Below are 16,078 nucleotides of genomic sequence, written 5' to 3'. Positions count from 1 at the left end.
AAACATGGTAAAATGTTATGGGTTGGGGGTATGGAACGGAGGGTAAGGGAGAGCTCTATACTATTCTTGTAAGTATGATAATTTTGAAAAGAGTTTAAAATAAAAGCTTAAAAACTCATTGAGATCTTTAAACTTTCTCTAGGTAATTAGACTCATGTTTTCTTCTTTTTTAATTTTAATTTTTAATTTTTTTTAAAGATTTTATTTATTTATTCGACAGAGATAGAGACAGCCAGTGAGAGAGGGAACACAAGCAGGGGGAGTGGGAGAGGAAGAAGCAGGCTCATAGCGGAGGAGCCTGATGTGGGGCTCGATCCCAGAACGCAGGGATCACGCCCTGAGCCGAAGGCAGACGCTTAACTGCTGTGCCACCCAGGCACCCCCAATTTTTAAATTTTAATTCCAGTATAGTTCACATTCAGTGTTGTATTAGTTTCAGGTATACAATATAGCGATTCAATAATTCCATAGGTTACTCAGCGCTCATCACAACAGGTGCTCTCTTAATCCCCTTCACCCATTTCACCCCCCCCCACCCTCCCACCTCCCCTCTGGGAAGCATCAATTTGCTCTCTAGAGTTACGAGTCTGTTTTTTGGTTTGTCTCTCTCTCTCTCTGTGTTTTTGTTTTTGTTTTTCAGAGTCATATTCCATTAAATAAGCCGTGGGAACTTCTGTGGGGCAGCCTGGTGGATTAGACTGACCATGAAGTGGGGGTCACACAAACCTAGAAATTAAGTCATTTTACCTTCTGGAGTCTCAGTTTCTGCACCTGCAAATTGAAGGTAATAATATCTACCTCCCTCAGAGGATTTCCTTTTTTTTTTTTAAGTATTTATTTATTTGAGAGAGAGAGAGAGAGAGAGAGAGAAAGCACACGTGAGTGGGGAAAGGGGCGGAGAGAATCCCAAGCAGACTCTCTGCTGAGCTCCGAGCCTGCCCGGAGACTCGGAGACTCGATGCCAGGACCCTGAGGTCATGACCTGTCCCACCACCTGCACCACCCAGGCGCCCCTCCCTCAGAGGATTTCTGTGAGGCTGAAATGACTCAGTTCATAAAGCATCAATGTGAAGTCTTTCTGCTTTCTCCTGGAGAAAGCATTTGTTCTAGAGAATTTCTTCTTTGAGAAAATGTACATTATTGACATCAACAAAACTGCCAATGTTGGGGCCGTCTAGAATGTGGAACTATCCCCATTTACAGAATTAACACAGGACATTGATGCTAACTAAAGATCCATGCCTTGTTACCGGATTCTGCTCTTCCCTACATTTCATGACCAAATGCAAAGGTTGCCCCCGTGAGATTCTGAAATCTAGGGTCTAGTGTGGGAGTGGTGTATTAAGGGAATACTTTCCCACAGTTTTTACCCTGTGATATCTACCAAAAACAATCATTTGTCTGGCACTTGTGAAAGATGTGGATTGAAAATACATATACACACACATATACATATATACATATAAAAACAAAGGTCTCTCAGCCAGAGGTGTCTGGCCAAGGGACACCAAGTGCCTGGGCCTTGCGCACAGCCACTGCCAGCATGGCACAGCCACAGAACAGCTGGAAAGTTCAGCAGTGAGCACGAAGCATAACAAGGAAAGAGGCTGCTGTTACGGGAGACAGTTTGGGAACAAGCTAAAAGCACTCCACGCACTTTGGAAAAAGCCTGAGCTGTTTCTAACTGCGCTCTGCATTCGGCTGTGCTGGGCCCTATGACCTTCAGAACAAGTCAAGGTCTCCACTCCCAGGACCCACATTTTGTCAGTAGTGACCTATCATTGTAAGTCAGTTCCTTCCCAGTCCTGCCGTGTCCTTGATTTCATTTCCCCTCCTGTCCTAACCTTCCGTTTTATGGCTTCAGAGCAGAAAACAAGGAGAGTCTTAGACCCCATCCGTCGCCTCGCTTTTGCCTGATTCATGAGCCTGGAGACGCTGGAGTCTCACAGAGCAGGACTGAGCCCCGGGAGGTGGCAAGAGCACTTACGAACAGCTGTGCACAGCTCGGCATTTGAATGGAAAATTCTACCAGAGTGACATTACCTTCCGTAAAAGTTGTTAGGATTTTTCACCAAGGCTCAAAGGCGGTTAGTCGGGATTGCAGAGATTTATAGGAATTTGAAGCTCGCTTCAGTCCTAATAAGGAGAAAACTACAGACACACATTTATGAAACCTCTGAGGTAAAACAAAAAAAAACAAAAAAAACCCCAACTGGTTGTGAAACCCTGTGAGAGGCTGCCCTGAATTTGTCAAGCTCAGTAACCCAAGAATTAGCACTGGGAGCAGGAAACTGAGGTGCACTGAAACGACCTCCCTCCTCAGGGTCCAGGAGTCCGAACGCAGCGAGCACGGACCAATGCATAGCCCCCAAAACGGAGACCACAGCCATGGGGCACCTCTTGAGAAATGGAAGGAAGAAAAAGGAAAAGCTGCAGAAACACCAGTGAAGACTCCAGCACAAACCCTTCCTTATAAAGAAGAGGGAGGATAAGGATGAAGGCTAAGACACCCCACAGGGTTTTATCAGAAAGGAGGGAATTGGAACCATTTGCTTAAAAATCTTTTAAAAAGAGGAGGAATTGTGGTTTGCATAAACCCAGAGAAAAAGGGTCCTATCACAGGAACTGTGTCTTGTTTACATGGGCTGCTTTATTTATTTTTAAAAGATTTTCTTTAAAGCTTATTTACTTAAGCAATCTCTACAACCAACGTGGGGCTCGAACTTGCGACCCGGAGGTCAAGAGTCGAGGGCTCCTCCGACTGAGCCAGCCAGGCGCCCTATTTTATTTATTTTTTTAAAATAAGTCTTAGCCAATTTTTTAAAATAAGTCTTAGCCAACTGCTTAGAGAATTCAGGAGGCAGAAACCTTAACATTTTGGGCCATGCAGTGTGTTCTTAATTCAGCATTGGACAATTTCATCTCTCAATCCACTTCATCTTCAAACCAAATTTAATCATCTTGACTCTGCCACTTATGAACTGGGTGTCCTAGGGCAAGTACCCCCAAATCCTCCATACCTCGGTTTCCTCATCTCTAACATAGGATTGCAATATAACTGAGATGCAAGGAAACAAGGTCCAAAAGGCAGTTCATCTTCTCGGAAGAAGATAGACCAAAGGCCAGCAAGTACATGAAAAGATGTTCGACATCGCTGTTCATTAGAGAAATGCAAATCTAAATCAAGCTATAATTTTACAGCCACTACAATGGTATAAATAAAACAGCAGGAAGTAACAAGCATTGGTGAGGACGTGGAGTAATTGGAACCCTCACAGACTGCTGGTGGGAATTACAATGTTGCACCTGCTTTGAAAACCAGCTGGGCAGGTCTTCAGAATGTTGAATATGGAGTTACCGCATGGACCAGCAATTTCACTCTTGGGATCTACCCAGGAGAAAAGATAACATGTGTCTGTACAAAGACTTGCTCAGGAATGTTCACAGTTGGCACTATTCATAACGGCCAAAAAGGGGAAATAACCCAAATGTCTATCAGTGGATCAATAAACAAGAGTGGTATATCCATCTGATGGAAGAGGTCAGCCATATAAAGCATGCTGATTCATGCTACACCATGAATAAACTGCAGGAATATCACACAGAGCAAAAGAAGCCAAACATGAAAAATATATATGTAATTTGATTTATATATAATGTCCAGAAAAGGCATATCCATACAGACAGGAAAGTAAGGTTTGGGGGTGGAAATAGAAAGTGGTGGGGCGCCTGGGTAGCTCAGTCGTTAAGCGTCAGCCTTCGGCTCAGGGCCTGATCCCAGGGTCCTGGGATCAAGCCCCGCATCTGGCTCCCTGCTCTGATGGGAGCCTGTTTCTTCCTCTCCCACTCCCCCTGCTTGTGTTCCCTCTCTCGCTGGCTGTCTCTCTCTCTGTCAAATAAATAAATAAATAAAATCTTAAAAAAGAAAAAAGTGGCTATAAAGGACGGGTGATTTCTCTTGGAAGTGATAAAAATATTCTAAATTAGGGGCCCCTGGGTGGCTCAGTTGGTTAAGTGTCTGCCTTTGGCTTAGGTCATGATCTCAGGGTGCTAGAATCGAGCCCGGAATCGGGCTCCCTGCTCAGCGGGAAGCCTGCTTCTCCCTCTGCCTGCAGCTCCCCCTACTTGTGTTCTCTCTCTCTCTGTCTCTCTGTCTCTCTCTCTCCTTCTGTCAAATAAATAAATAATCTTTAAAAAAATATTCTAAATTAGATGGGGGTCATGGTTGCACAACTCTGTAAACATACAAAAATCATTGTACGTTCAAAATGGGTGAATTTGGTGTTTTATGGGGTGTGAACAAGACACCTGAATCACGTACCTCACTTTTGTGGTATGTAAATTGTACCTCAACGAAGCTGTTAAGTTGGGGGAGAGGTAACTTGTCCAGTGCCTGACATTGTAAGGACTCACGCCTTCTGGAAAGGCTTCACAGTACCTAAATGTGGGGCTGAAAAAGCAGCTGGTAATTCTGTCAGGTTATTATATGCTGTCAGTGACTTAGACAGTAGGAAACTTCTGGATTGGCATGAAAGCAACATCCTATTTATTTTATACTAACAACGTCAGGTGAATCCAATTCAACCTGACACCAAACTCTGTGTGGGTTGAGGCTGGCAAAGACGTAGAGCTCTCTAGACTTTCCAGAGCTGCATTCCATCAGGTCCTGTAGAGGCTTAAGTGACAAAAACCTAATGAGAAGATAGGGGCTATAAAGTCAGGTAAAAACACCTAACCAGGGCACAGAGGGCACGGGGGACTCTGCCTGGGGCTATGGCTTGTCAAAGGTTTCACAGCAGACAGTACGATTCAGCTGGGCCCTCCAAGATAGTTAGGATTTCTCTAGACAAAGAAGGGCTCCAGGGGGGAAACTGGCAGAAAGGCCAAGAGGTCTGTTTGGGGCCTAGCAATTATACACGGAATTCAAGTGGTAGTCAAATAAACCACTTACCTGTGTTTTCTGGATTTTATTTATTTGTTTATTTGTTTGTAGACTCCATGCCCAGCCTAGGGCCCAATGTGGGGCTTGAACTCACAACCCTGAGATCAAGAGCGGCACCGAGATGAAGAGTTGGACGCTTAACTGACTCAAACACCCAGGCACCCCCTGGATATTTTAAAACAAAGCCTCTCAAGGCCAACATGACTCTGGCAAATTCCCTTAATTGTTGATGTCACTTTTCTAGACCCGAACCAAAATGTACAACTGCGATTTTCAAAATGCATCAAGGGTAATTTATGCTGACCTCAGCACTCAGATGACTAATAACTCCCACAGGCTGACGGCACTTCCAAGAGCATTTCTGAATGGATGCAGCATAGGCGTTTCCTTTGGGGAAGTAGGTGGGAAGTGGGGGGACAGGTCCTGCCCTGTGGACTGCTTCAAAGCTGAACCAGAGTTGAAAAGAAAATAAACTTTCTGCAAAGCTTAAGAGGCATTTTCCTCATTTGCAGAAAATACTGTACAAACACCATAGGTCTCCTCTCTCTCACTCACTTGGTCCTCATTCAACGTTATATGGGAACCCCACAGAAGGGTGAGGCTAGGCAAGTGTCTCAGTCCTGGCGCCAGTCATTCAGTTCACATTCTCATATTTGGGGTGCATGTGGTGGGTGGAAGACCAGGATCCACACAGTAAGTTAAGATGCATGGAGGAGTCATAATCCAACTAGGAGTGAAGTGGATGGTGAGGGTGCCTGCTTCTGTGGGAGAGGAAAGGAGCAGTCTTCTCTGAGGAAGTGACATTTCAGCTGGATCTTAACAAGTGGCTAGAATGGGCAATGAGAGTAAAGAACATTCCAGAACAAGGGGACAGCACCAGCAAGGGTGGAGAGACTATTTGTCTTTGGACCAATCTAGAGCGACAGAGGCTTGGCAGAGTGAGAGGATTTCAACGAGTCACAGACCATTTCTAATAAGAGGAAAAAGAAACCATCTACTTAGGCTCTACACATGAGACATGGCCACGAAAAGCTACAGCTGGGGGTAACTTCGTGGGCCCCATACCTGATTTCTTTTTCCTTTCTTTTTTTTTTTTTTAAGATTTTATTTATTTATTAGACAGAGAGAGAGAGACAGCAAGCGAGAGAGGGAACACAAGCAGGGGGAGTGGGAGAGGAAGAAGCAGGCTCCCAGAGGAGGAGCCTGATGTGGGGCTCGATCCCAGAACGCCGGGATCACACCCTGAGCCGAAGGCAGATGCTTAATGACTGAGCCACCCAGGTGCCCCCCCATACCTGATTTCTATCCCTGCACCTTCAAAACCAAATGTTCATGGGTTTTTCTGGTCACACATGGAAGTTTTAGAATAGTAACACTAAAACCTCAAAAATCAACATCTAATAAGTTAGTCTGTTCCCCTCTTTTTGGACATTGAGTTCCTACAATGTGCCAGATCCTTCCAACAGGCCCACAAGGAGATATTTTATCATCAAGATAAGATGAAGAATCAGTCTCAGAGAAATTAGGCATCTTGCCCGAAGTTGTAAGTGTAGGTGGCAGAGCCAAGACGGTCTGCTTTTAAATCCCACCAGCAAACAGAAGCCACCCTCTGACTCCACAGAATAAACAGATCTTTAGATCATTTATTCAACACTCTCCACAGACCACTGAAGTCTAAAAGGCATTCTCATTGACCACTGACTCTAGTTCAGTTAGGCCTATCCCTTCCTTTTTCCTTCTCTTCAATCTATTTTTATCTTCCTCAGTATAAAATTAAGATGGGTCACCACAGGAGGAAATGTTATCTCTGAATATTAAGTACTAGTAATATCTTCATTAAATTAATTAAATCTTAATATTAATGTCTTGATTTAATTACTCTAGGGTCACGTCTCCAGTTATTCCTCAGAAATCCCGGAAGATGCTCTAATTAACAAAGCAAACTTGTTCGTATATGTCGTCACTGTGATGCAAACCATTTTGATAGTAATATTTGGGGATATGTAAAATGCATATAAATCAACTAAACTGCATCTTAGGGCAATTTCTGATTTGCAGAAACTATTAGTATTTTGAGTTTAAGAACTCAAAAAAGTGTCAAGATCTCTAGTCGTCCTTGGCCCTGCTGAGTCATCATAAGCAAGTAAGCCTAGTATTCCACAACTTAAACCACTGAACTTGCAGGTGACCTCAGTCCTACCAGGCTGTGACTGTCAAGATAATACAGGTCATCCTCTTGGGAGAAAAGAACTGGGAAAGAACAGTCTAACTTAGTGAGGAAGGATAAAGAGGAAAGGAAGGATAGAGTATGAGCCGCAGAATGCTCCAAGAGCAAATTCAGTGACCAGGGGAGGAGGGCAGACAAAAGTATAATACAGATAAGATCATTCAAACGTTACAAACCACTTCCCTCTACCCTGCCCCCATTTCTTCTGGAAAAATAAAACTAATACTACTATTTCCGTGCTAATCTGTCTACATAAAGGTGAACTGTTTTACGCCATTTCTCACCTTCTCAAGACACCGTATTTCCTTGAAAAGAACCCATGGGGGCCCCATTCACCAATTCCCTTTCCTGTAAGTTGACAAAATTGGTATTTTCCACCAGACATAAAAAGATACTGTTCAAGCTAATATTAAGACATACACTGACCCCCACCTCAAGTCTGCCCATACACCCAGTGGCTCTTGGAAGCTCTGTGAGCGTAATGTGTTTGAAGAACATAAATTCCCTCTGGGCATAGCAAGATCCCAGCCAAATCACTGGGGCCCCAAGCATGAGTTCCCAGGACCATCGTGATTCAGATCTGTTCTTCCCTGACTCCTGTAGTTGCTTCTCTCAAGAGCTTGGCAACTCCGCACTGGATTGCTACAAAAATGGGAGTTAAAGAGATTAGCCAGTCACAGAGAATAGTAGAGTCACCCTAGCATGGACTCCACAGCAGCAGGTCTCCCTATCAAGGGCACAGGGGTGCATGTATGACACAGAAAACCATTGGGGCTGGTCCGTAAGCTGGCTGCAGGGGGAAAGAAAAATGAGAAGCAGGGAGTTTGCCTTTCAGTCCACTGATCTCCAGCTTTCTTCCTCTCTCTGTCCCTTCCCCTCAGGCACCTTGGCGTTCCTTTCTCCTCCCCTCTCCAACAAAACCTGTTGTTGCTCGGGTTTCTTTTTTCACTTGTTCAGATTTTAATATGAATTTCAAATAAACTCCCACGTAATCATATTCCAAATAGTCCTTTGTAGCAAGTGAGGCAGAAATCATTGGTCAGTTTTTAAGTCTTTAAATCCAAGGAACACTCGACGAATGTAACACCCACTGGGAGTCCCTAAACCAGGCAGAGCCATGCAAGCCAGACGCACACAAGAGGAGAAACTCAGAAGGAAAGTGGGAGGCCAAGAACTTGCACCTCGGGCCTACAAATGGATCTTTTCCCTAATTGGAAATGCCCAGCTGAGTCAGAAGATTAAGAGGCTGCCATCTTGTTGCAGACTAGATGAAGGAAAAGAGGTGGGGAGGAGAGAGCTTAGAGAAAAGTGGGGGAAAGATGGAGGCAGAGAGAGGAAGCAGGGAGGGCAGGAAGCCCTAATTACAAACAGCTAGTCGAGTTTATTGGGCAACCTCTTTATTCGTTTTAATTTTTATTTATTTGGGGAGGGGGAAATCTCTGTAAGACCATAAGTGGGGGCACCTGGGTGGCTCAGTTGGTTAAGCGTCTGCCTTCAGCTCAGGTCATGATCTCAGGGTCCTGGGATGGAGCCCTTCTCCCTCTCTCTCTGCCCCTTCCCGTGCTTGTGCATGCATGCTCTCTCTCTCTCTCAAATAAATAAATAAAATCTTAACATAAAAAAGAAGACCATAGGTGAACTCCTTTTCTGTGGCCCTTCTGTCCTCATGAGCACCTTCACCTGTGTGGGCTCTGCACAAATTCTTACCTTCTGAGGCTTCCAGGGGACCTGCCACTTCGTAAGGCACTTATTATGGATGGGGGGGGGACATGTTTTGTCTTGTGCTTTAACCCACAGCTGACTGGAACAACTTGAGACCTAAATGAAGGGCAGCCATGTACAGAGCAGGCAGTGGCACCCTGTGAAGGGATGTACGGTGAGCACAGGGACTCACCCTGCAGTTCCTACATGACCCAAAGCAAGACTCTCTGCGCAACCTGGAAGGGGACGCCCGGAGGGGCTGTGGTCAACAGAACAGCACAAAACCTGGCAGTGGAGCAGGAAGACACAGAGAGCACGAGCCGTGGGCAGTGGACAGCACCAGCAAGTGAAGCTCTGGAGCCAGGGTAAGAATTTCAGAAAAGGAAAACGAAGCAGGCAAAGGCAAAGCAGCAGAGGTGTCGACGCTGACACACAAGCGTGGCTGACTCCTCGGTGCTGCTGGGATGGCGTCGCTGCTGTCTGACCATTGTACCCAGAGCGAGGAGGACGCCTGTGACGTGTACAACAGCCACATGAACAAATGAAATGATATTTAGGGTATACTGGGTTAAATACAATATATTATTTAAACTAATTTCCCCTCTTTGTTTTTATTTTTTGTATATTTAAAAAAGTTTTTATTTAAATTCAATTAGCCAACATATAGTACTTCATTAGTTTCACATGTAGTGTTCCATAATTTATCAGTTGCATAAAACACCCAGTTTGTTTTTCTTTCTTTTAATGTGGCTATTAGAAAATGTAAAATTATGTATATGGCTCACATTATATTTCTACTGGGTGGTGCTGTTCTAGCTCCCCAGGAGGCCCTTTTGTCAGTGAGATTTTTTGTCCTGGCCTATTACTTTGTTGAGAATCCTAATAAACCCCCAGTCACTGCATTCAACTAGAACAATCTTAAAGAGTCCAAAACAACTAACCAGCCAATTTCCTACATCAACTAGAAATGTCCTCAAAACAGAATTGACTTCGATATCCATATAACAGGAGGGATAGTTAAACAAGACAGACACTTAGGTTTCAGTTCCATTCCCTCCTCATGACCAAGCTCTCTCCTCAGGCTCACCCAGGTCCTGCATGAGCCAGCTGCACCAGTGAGGGGACATCAGCTTCCAGAAAGGATCCTTCAGGGGCACTTGGGTGGCTCAGTCTGTTAAGCATCTGCCTTCAGCTCAGGTCGTAATCCCAGGGTCCTAGGATCGAGCCCTGCGTTGGGTTCCTTGCTCAGCAGGGATGTCTTCTTCTCCCTTTCCCTCTGCTGCCACTCCCCCTGCTTGTGCTCCCTCTCTCTCTCTCTCTGTCAAACAAATAAATAATCTTAAAAGAAAAAAGGAAAGAAAGAAAAGGATCCTTCATACATGTAAGACAGAAACTACTTCAAGGGCTCACTCTTCTAAGTTTTGGAGGAGTACATTGGTTTTCCATTGCTTCACTGATCTGTAACTGCACTAGTGGTGTAAAAATCCATTTCCAATAGATAAACCAGGTTGAGAGCTAGGGTGTTACCCTTAAGTTTCTGTTCAACAAACTGATTAGAATCATCCTTTAGAATCACAGACTCTCAGAGTGGAAGAGACTCATAGGTCATCTTGTCTAACACCTGATAAATGAGCTGCCTTTACTGCATTTCTCCTACTTTGTTTCTACATATCCGTTGGCTTTTTCACCACCCATTCTAATCCCAGAGTGACAGGTTTTTTAAATCTCCCACTACTGACCCTAGATTCTTCTTCCAAATGAGCAAGTCTTTTAATTATGTGGAGGCAGTGATCCTTCTTCAAATCTTTTTCAGATTGAGTAAAATTTTTGTTTGCCTTGGTCCTTTCTAGAAAAAAAAATGGGATTTGATCTTTTATCCTTCTTGGCTGCTATCTTTGGAAACTACACTGTCAATATCCTTGCTTAAAGTATGGTGCTCATGCCTAAAACAGTCTACATCATGCTAGATCCAAGCAACATGTAAGTCAGAACCAGGGTTATTCCTCCCTCATTCCATATAAACAACTATATGGTCATGACTCCCCCCCACTTTCTTGAGTCCTGATTTCTTTTATCACTACAACATTACCCCTTACAGCTTTTGGAAAACAGATTTAAAAAGGATTCTATGAGATATTACCTCACTCACACCTGTTAGAATGACTATTATCAAAAAGACAAGAAATATCAAGTCTTGGCGAGGATGTGGGAAAAAGGGAACCCTCTTACTGTTGGTGGGAATGTAAATTGGTATAGCCACTCTGGAAGACATTTTGGAGGTTCCTCAAAAAGTTAACAATAGAACTGCCCTATGATCCTGCAATCCTACTTATGGGTAATTATCTGAAAAAAACAAAAATACTAGATGAAAAAGATATGGCACCCCCTGTTCATTGCAGTGCTATTTACAATAGCCAAGACATGGAAACAACCTAAGTGCCCATAAGTGGATGAATGGATTAAGAAGATATATATACAATGGAATGTTACTGAGCATAAAAAAGAATGATATCTTGCCATTTGTGACATAAATGGACCTCGAAGACATTATGCTAAGTGAAATAAGTCAGACAAAGAATGACAAATACTGTATGATCTCACTTATATGTGGAATCTGGGGGAAAAAAACCCACTCACAATACAGAGAACAAATTGATGGTTTCCAGAGATGGGAGGTGGGGGGGTGGGAGGCAAATGGGTAAAGGTAGTCAAAAGGTACAAACTTCCAGTTTTAAAATAAATAAGTCCTAGAGATGTAATGTACAACGTGGTGACTATAATATTGTATTATATTGTGGGGGCCAAGGGCAGCCCACCCCAAAAATGTGTCACTTTGGCATATTGACTATTTTGAATTAAAGTTACTTAGGAAAGAGCCAGTTACCAAAAGGATACAAAATACAGCTTTCAAGGGGTACATGCTCCCCAGTGTTTATAGCAGCATTATCAACAATAGCCAAACTATGGAGAGAGCCCAGATGTCCATCAATTGATGAATTTATATATATATATATATATATGTAGAAATATTACTCAGCCATCAAAAAGAATGAAATCCTGCCACTTGCAACAATGTGGGTGGAGCTAGAGTATATTATGCTAAATGAAATAAGTCAGTCAGAGAAAGACAAATATCATATGATCTCACTCATTTGTAGAATTTAAGAAGGAAAACAGAGGAACATATGAGAAGGGGAAAAAAAGACCGAGAGAAACAAGCCATAAGAGACTCTTAATGATAGAGAACAAACTGAGGGTTGATGGAGGGAAGGTGGGTGGGGGATGGGGACTAAAGAGGGCACTTGTTGTAATGAGCACTGGTTGTTGTATGTAAGTGATGAATCACTGATATCCATTCCAGAAACCAATATTGCACTGTATGTTAACTAAGTAAAATTTAAATTAAGAAAAGAAAAGAAAGAGGCAGCTCAAGAGCAATATCCTGACCCTCCTCCCACCCTTTGTCTCCAGAAAGCAGGAAATAAATTTCCCATGTGAAAGCTACCTTCCCTGTATCGAGAAATAAAGGGCATCCTTCTCATCAGAGGTAGGAAATTCAGAGCTGAGAAGAATGTAGAAACAAACCTTGGTACTTTTACTAATTTATTACCCTAGCCCAAATCCTGTTTAGAATTTCTTACCAATTGAAGCTTCCAAACATAAATTTTCTTTGTCCTGTCAATTTCTCACAGATTTATGTCTCTTTGTCTGAAATATATGAAAGCTGGTTGCCACCATCATTTCTTTGGGTCTTACTTTCATTATTGGTTCTCTGTACACACGTAATTAAACTTTGGGTTTTTTCCCTCCTGTTAATTCGTCTCATGTCAGTTGAGTTCTTAGACCAGCCAGAAGAACATTGAAGAGAAGAGGTAAATTGTTTCCTCTCTGACAGTATATTTGAAAATTGCCAAAAAATCAGTTCTTAAAAGTTCTCATCACACATAAAAAATTTTTCGTCACAAGCAAAAGACAATTGCAATTCTACTTGATGATGGATGTTAACCAGATTTAGAGTGGTGATCATTTTGCAATATCTATAAATAGCAGGTCATGCCGTATGTACACTTGGAACTAATATAATGTGATATGTCAATTATATCTCACTTAAAAATAAACCTTAAAAATAAATAAGAGGTTGTTTACAAGTGGTTAAAAAAAAGCATTCTAAGTCCATGAAGTTTTGTGTAACGACATCTAAAACAAGCATCTGCAGTGGTTCACAACCCTGGCTGTCCCTGAGAATTACATGGAGACCAGACAAATATGTAAGGTGAGGTCCACCCCAGAAGTCAGGCCCTGTGGGAAATGGGGCCTGGCCTTAGGTATTTTTAAAAGCTCCAGGTGAATGTAGTATGCATCAAGGGTAGAACCACTAATCTCAAGAAACCATGAGTCTGATCCTCATAACGATTCAAGTTACTTTTCCCTTGAACTGTGAACCTGAAGAGTTATTCTGAACTGAACTAGCAGGACTGAGTCAGTTCACTATAAACAACTTGAGATCATTCACATCATTTAGAACTTGGGCCAAAGGAAAGGTGCAGTTAATTTAGTAACGACTGAGATCTATCTAACTGAACTAAAAGAACATCAGGCGTAGGCGATTTGGTTTATATCATTGGCACAATGGCTCATGGTTGGGTAGCTTGAGGACATCACGCAATCAGACTGAAGTTTCTTTGTCTATGAAATGAAGGCACGGGTCTACAAATCTTTAAGGGGCTCTAAATTTCTGATTCAATTCCAGGAGAGAGCCTGCAAATAAAAAGTTTGAAAGTTGTACCCTGCTCCCATTTTGGAAGCATGTGAATTTAGCTATTAGGGCTTTGACAGGCGCAAAAGTATTATTAAAGTGTTGAAACTGCCATTCAAATTTACTTTATAATATTTATTTCTGATTGTAAATGACACCACACTTAAGGAGAATTGGGTTTAGTCTTTCATAGGCACCGTCCACTTTCCCTCAATCCTTTGCCCTGTCTCAAGGCTGCCGCACATATTTGAAGTGGGTCTGTGGGTCCAGAAAGGCAGTTTGGCGTATCAGCAAAATCAAGTCAGACGGTTGAGCTCTACCTCTGCCCTGCTAATTTCTATGCCTTAGTTTCCTCATTGGTAAAATGGACATGAGTCATATCATGAGTGATATCTGTGAGCAGAACCACTATAAAGTTCTTTTTAATTAACATTAAAACTGTAAAGATCTTTGAATTATTAACCTTTTTTCTTCTTTTTACTATTTTTAAAAGCAGTTCATTCAGTATCGACCATGCAAAGTTTACCCATAAGAACAAAAGGTAAGAGACACACATACCTGGGATCCTATTGAGCGTGACCCAAAAATGTTCATCAGGGCTGTAAGTGTCCTTGGACCAAGAAAGCAAGTCAAGTGCATGCTGGTCTTGGAGGACAAAGTTGGCAAACTCCCTTGTGAGGGCCACATAAGCAGAGCCAAAGTAAATGGTCATGTTGTGAGGAGGTGGAGTTTTTAATTTTGTTGTTTTAAGCACGTAGGTATTTTTTTTGCTTAATAGCTCCCGGTGGACGTATTTCGTCCGTCCAATGGCATGAGCTGGGGGCAGCACCCCCGGGGTAATGTTTTTCCCTTTAAATCCTTTCAGATACTGAACTATCTCCTTGTTGGTTTTCAGGGGGAAGTCTTGCCCACACGTGTTGATGGCGTACTTCCACGGCACCTCGGACGCCGCGAGGTCCTTGAGGCAGTTCAGGTCCGCCTGGAGCCTGGAGATCCCCCCATAGACAACTGGTTCCATCTTGGAAGCCAGAAAAGCATTTGGGAAGCAGCTCAGTAATTGCTCCACTGCATCTTTAAATTCAACGGTCGCCTTCTCATCCACGTGAACACAGTAGACATTTTGGGGCATGTAAATTGCCCTAAAGAGTCTCTCGAAAGTGCCAAAGTCTTTGTGGATGGTCACCGTGTATGCCAAAGGGAACCCCGCTTCTTCTTCCGATAGTGTTTCTGTTATATAGTGACTTTGAGCCAGGTACTCGTAACAGGTAGATTCACTGAGGGTAGTTTTCAAAGCATTCTCTCCTGGGTAAAAAACCTTCCCCTTAAAAATCTGATGACAGACTTCTGCTAACAGAGAAGCATTGGACAGAGATGCCTTCAGAAAATGCTTCTCCTCCCCTAACTCGTTATTGTAAACAAAGACAAAAATCAGGGCAGTGAGAAGACACACGGTAAAAAGACAATGCTTCCGAGAGACCATCATTCAAGACCAGAAAGTGAGGGAAATGTCTCTCGAGAGCTGATCAGAGTGTAGATATATTTAACTTACATTTTCTCTAGAATCCATAAATCATCTTAGATGCAGTTCTGATCAGCTGCTCCTTGCGCATCCAGTTGACCGTTCTGTCCTTCTGCTGTCTTCCTTCCCTTCTCATTCGCCGCTGTGTTTCACTCCCACCTTTCTTGGACACGTTTCTGAAGTAGCTCCTTTGGGTTTGCTCTGCTCGGGCTCCCGTTACCCTGCAACCTGTTACCACACAAAAACAAGCTGCCTCAGGGTGATCCTGATTCTGATGTGTCCGATCCCTCCGCCGTAAAATCAGCCAACGGTGAGATCACCATTCCGCAAGTCATCCCCCGAAGACTTCTGCCCTAGCCTCTTCTCCGGCCAAAGGTTGGCAACTGTGTCAGTTCCCCAACTTCCTGTTAATCATTGCGTTCAACTGACTGGCTTTGTTTGCTTAAGCAGCACTGCCAAGTTAAAAGCTTCAGTTCTAAGCATGTGAACACTGCCTGGAGAGATATTCTGTCAATAAATATTTAGTGCTTAAAAATTAATTGCTTAACCTGTCTTTTTCCACACATACTCACCCTCCTTCCTATATTGGCTGGGTATGCAATAAAGCAAGGCATATGACTGGCTGTGGAGCCAAATTCTTTCCAAGGCTTAATTTTCTCTGCTGTTAGGTGAGGTCCTTAAAAAGGCACATTTGCAAGCTTACCTCACCACCTAACTTATTACACCAAGTGACCGGGGCACTTGATAAATAAAGGCTAATTAAAAAACCAAAAAAAACAAAAAACAAAAAACAAACCCAAAGAGCTGTCCTTATCCCAAAATTGTGTAATGGCTAAAACTGAAGTTAGTGAAATGCCAGGTTGATTTCACCTTAGCCCAAATTGGGTATCTGCGGAGCAGCCTGAGGCCTGGAGAGGCAGGAGAGAGGAGCTG

The 16,078-nt window shown here is 43.1% G+C and overlaps 1 protein-coding gene across 3 annotated transcripts in view; it reads right to left on the bottom strand.

The window, feature by feature from the left end:
- The window catches only part of LOC121099730 (N-acetyllactosaminide beta-1,6-N-acetylglucosaminyl-transferase-like), a 45,540-nt gene extending 29,958 nt beyond the window's left edge, over positions 1 to 15,582 (bottom strand). The window contains exon 1 of one of the 3 annotated variants that reach the window (XM_008692825.2): positions 14,185 to 15,582. In XM_008692825.2, coding sequence (XP_008691047.1) covers positions 14,185 to 15,109 — 925 coding nt within the window. In that variant the 5' untranslated portion in view covers positions 15,110 to 15,582. The remainder of the gene's footprint in view (positions 1 to 14,184) is intronic. The other 2 variants (XM_040645037.1, XM_040645038.1) reach the window with 2 other exon arrangements.
- Positions 15,583 to 16,078: the final 496 nt, after the last annotated feature.

This window comes from Ursus maritimus, unplaced genomic scaffold (genome assembly GCF_017311325.1).
Source record: "Ursus maritimus isolate PB19 unplaced genomic scaffold, ASM1731132v1 scaffold_30, whole genome shotgun sequence".
Taxonomy (NCBI): domain Eukaryota; kingdom Metazoa; phylum Chordata; class Mammalia; order Carnivora; family Ursidae; genus Ursus; species Ursus maritimus.
The sequence above is the reverse complement of the archived record's forward strand: the minus strand, read 5'-3'. Positions and strand labels throughout refer to the sequence as shown.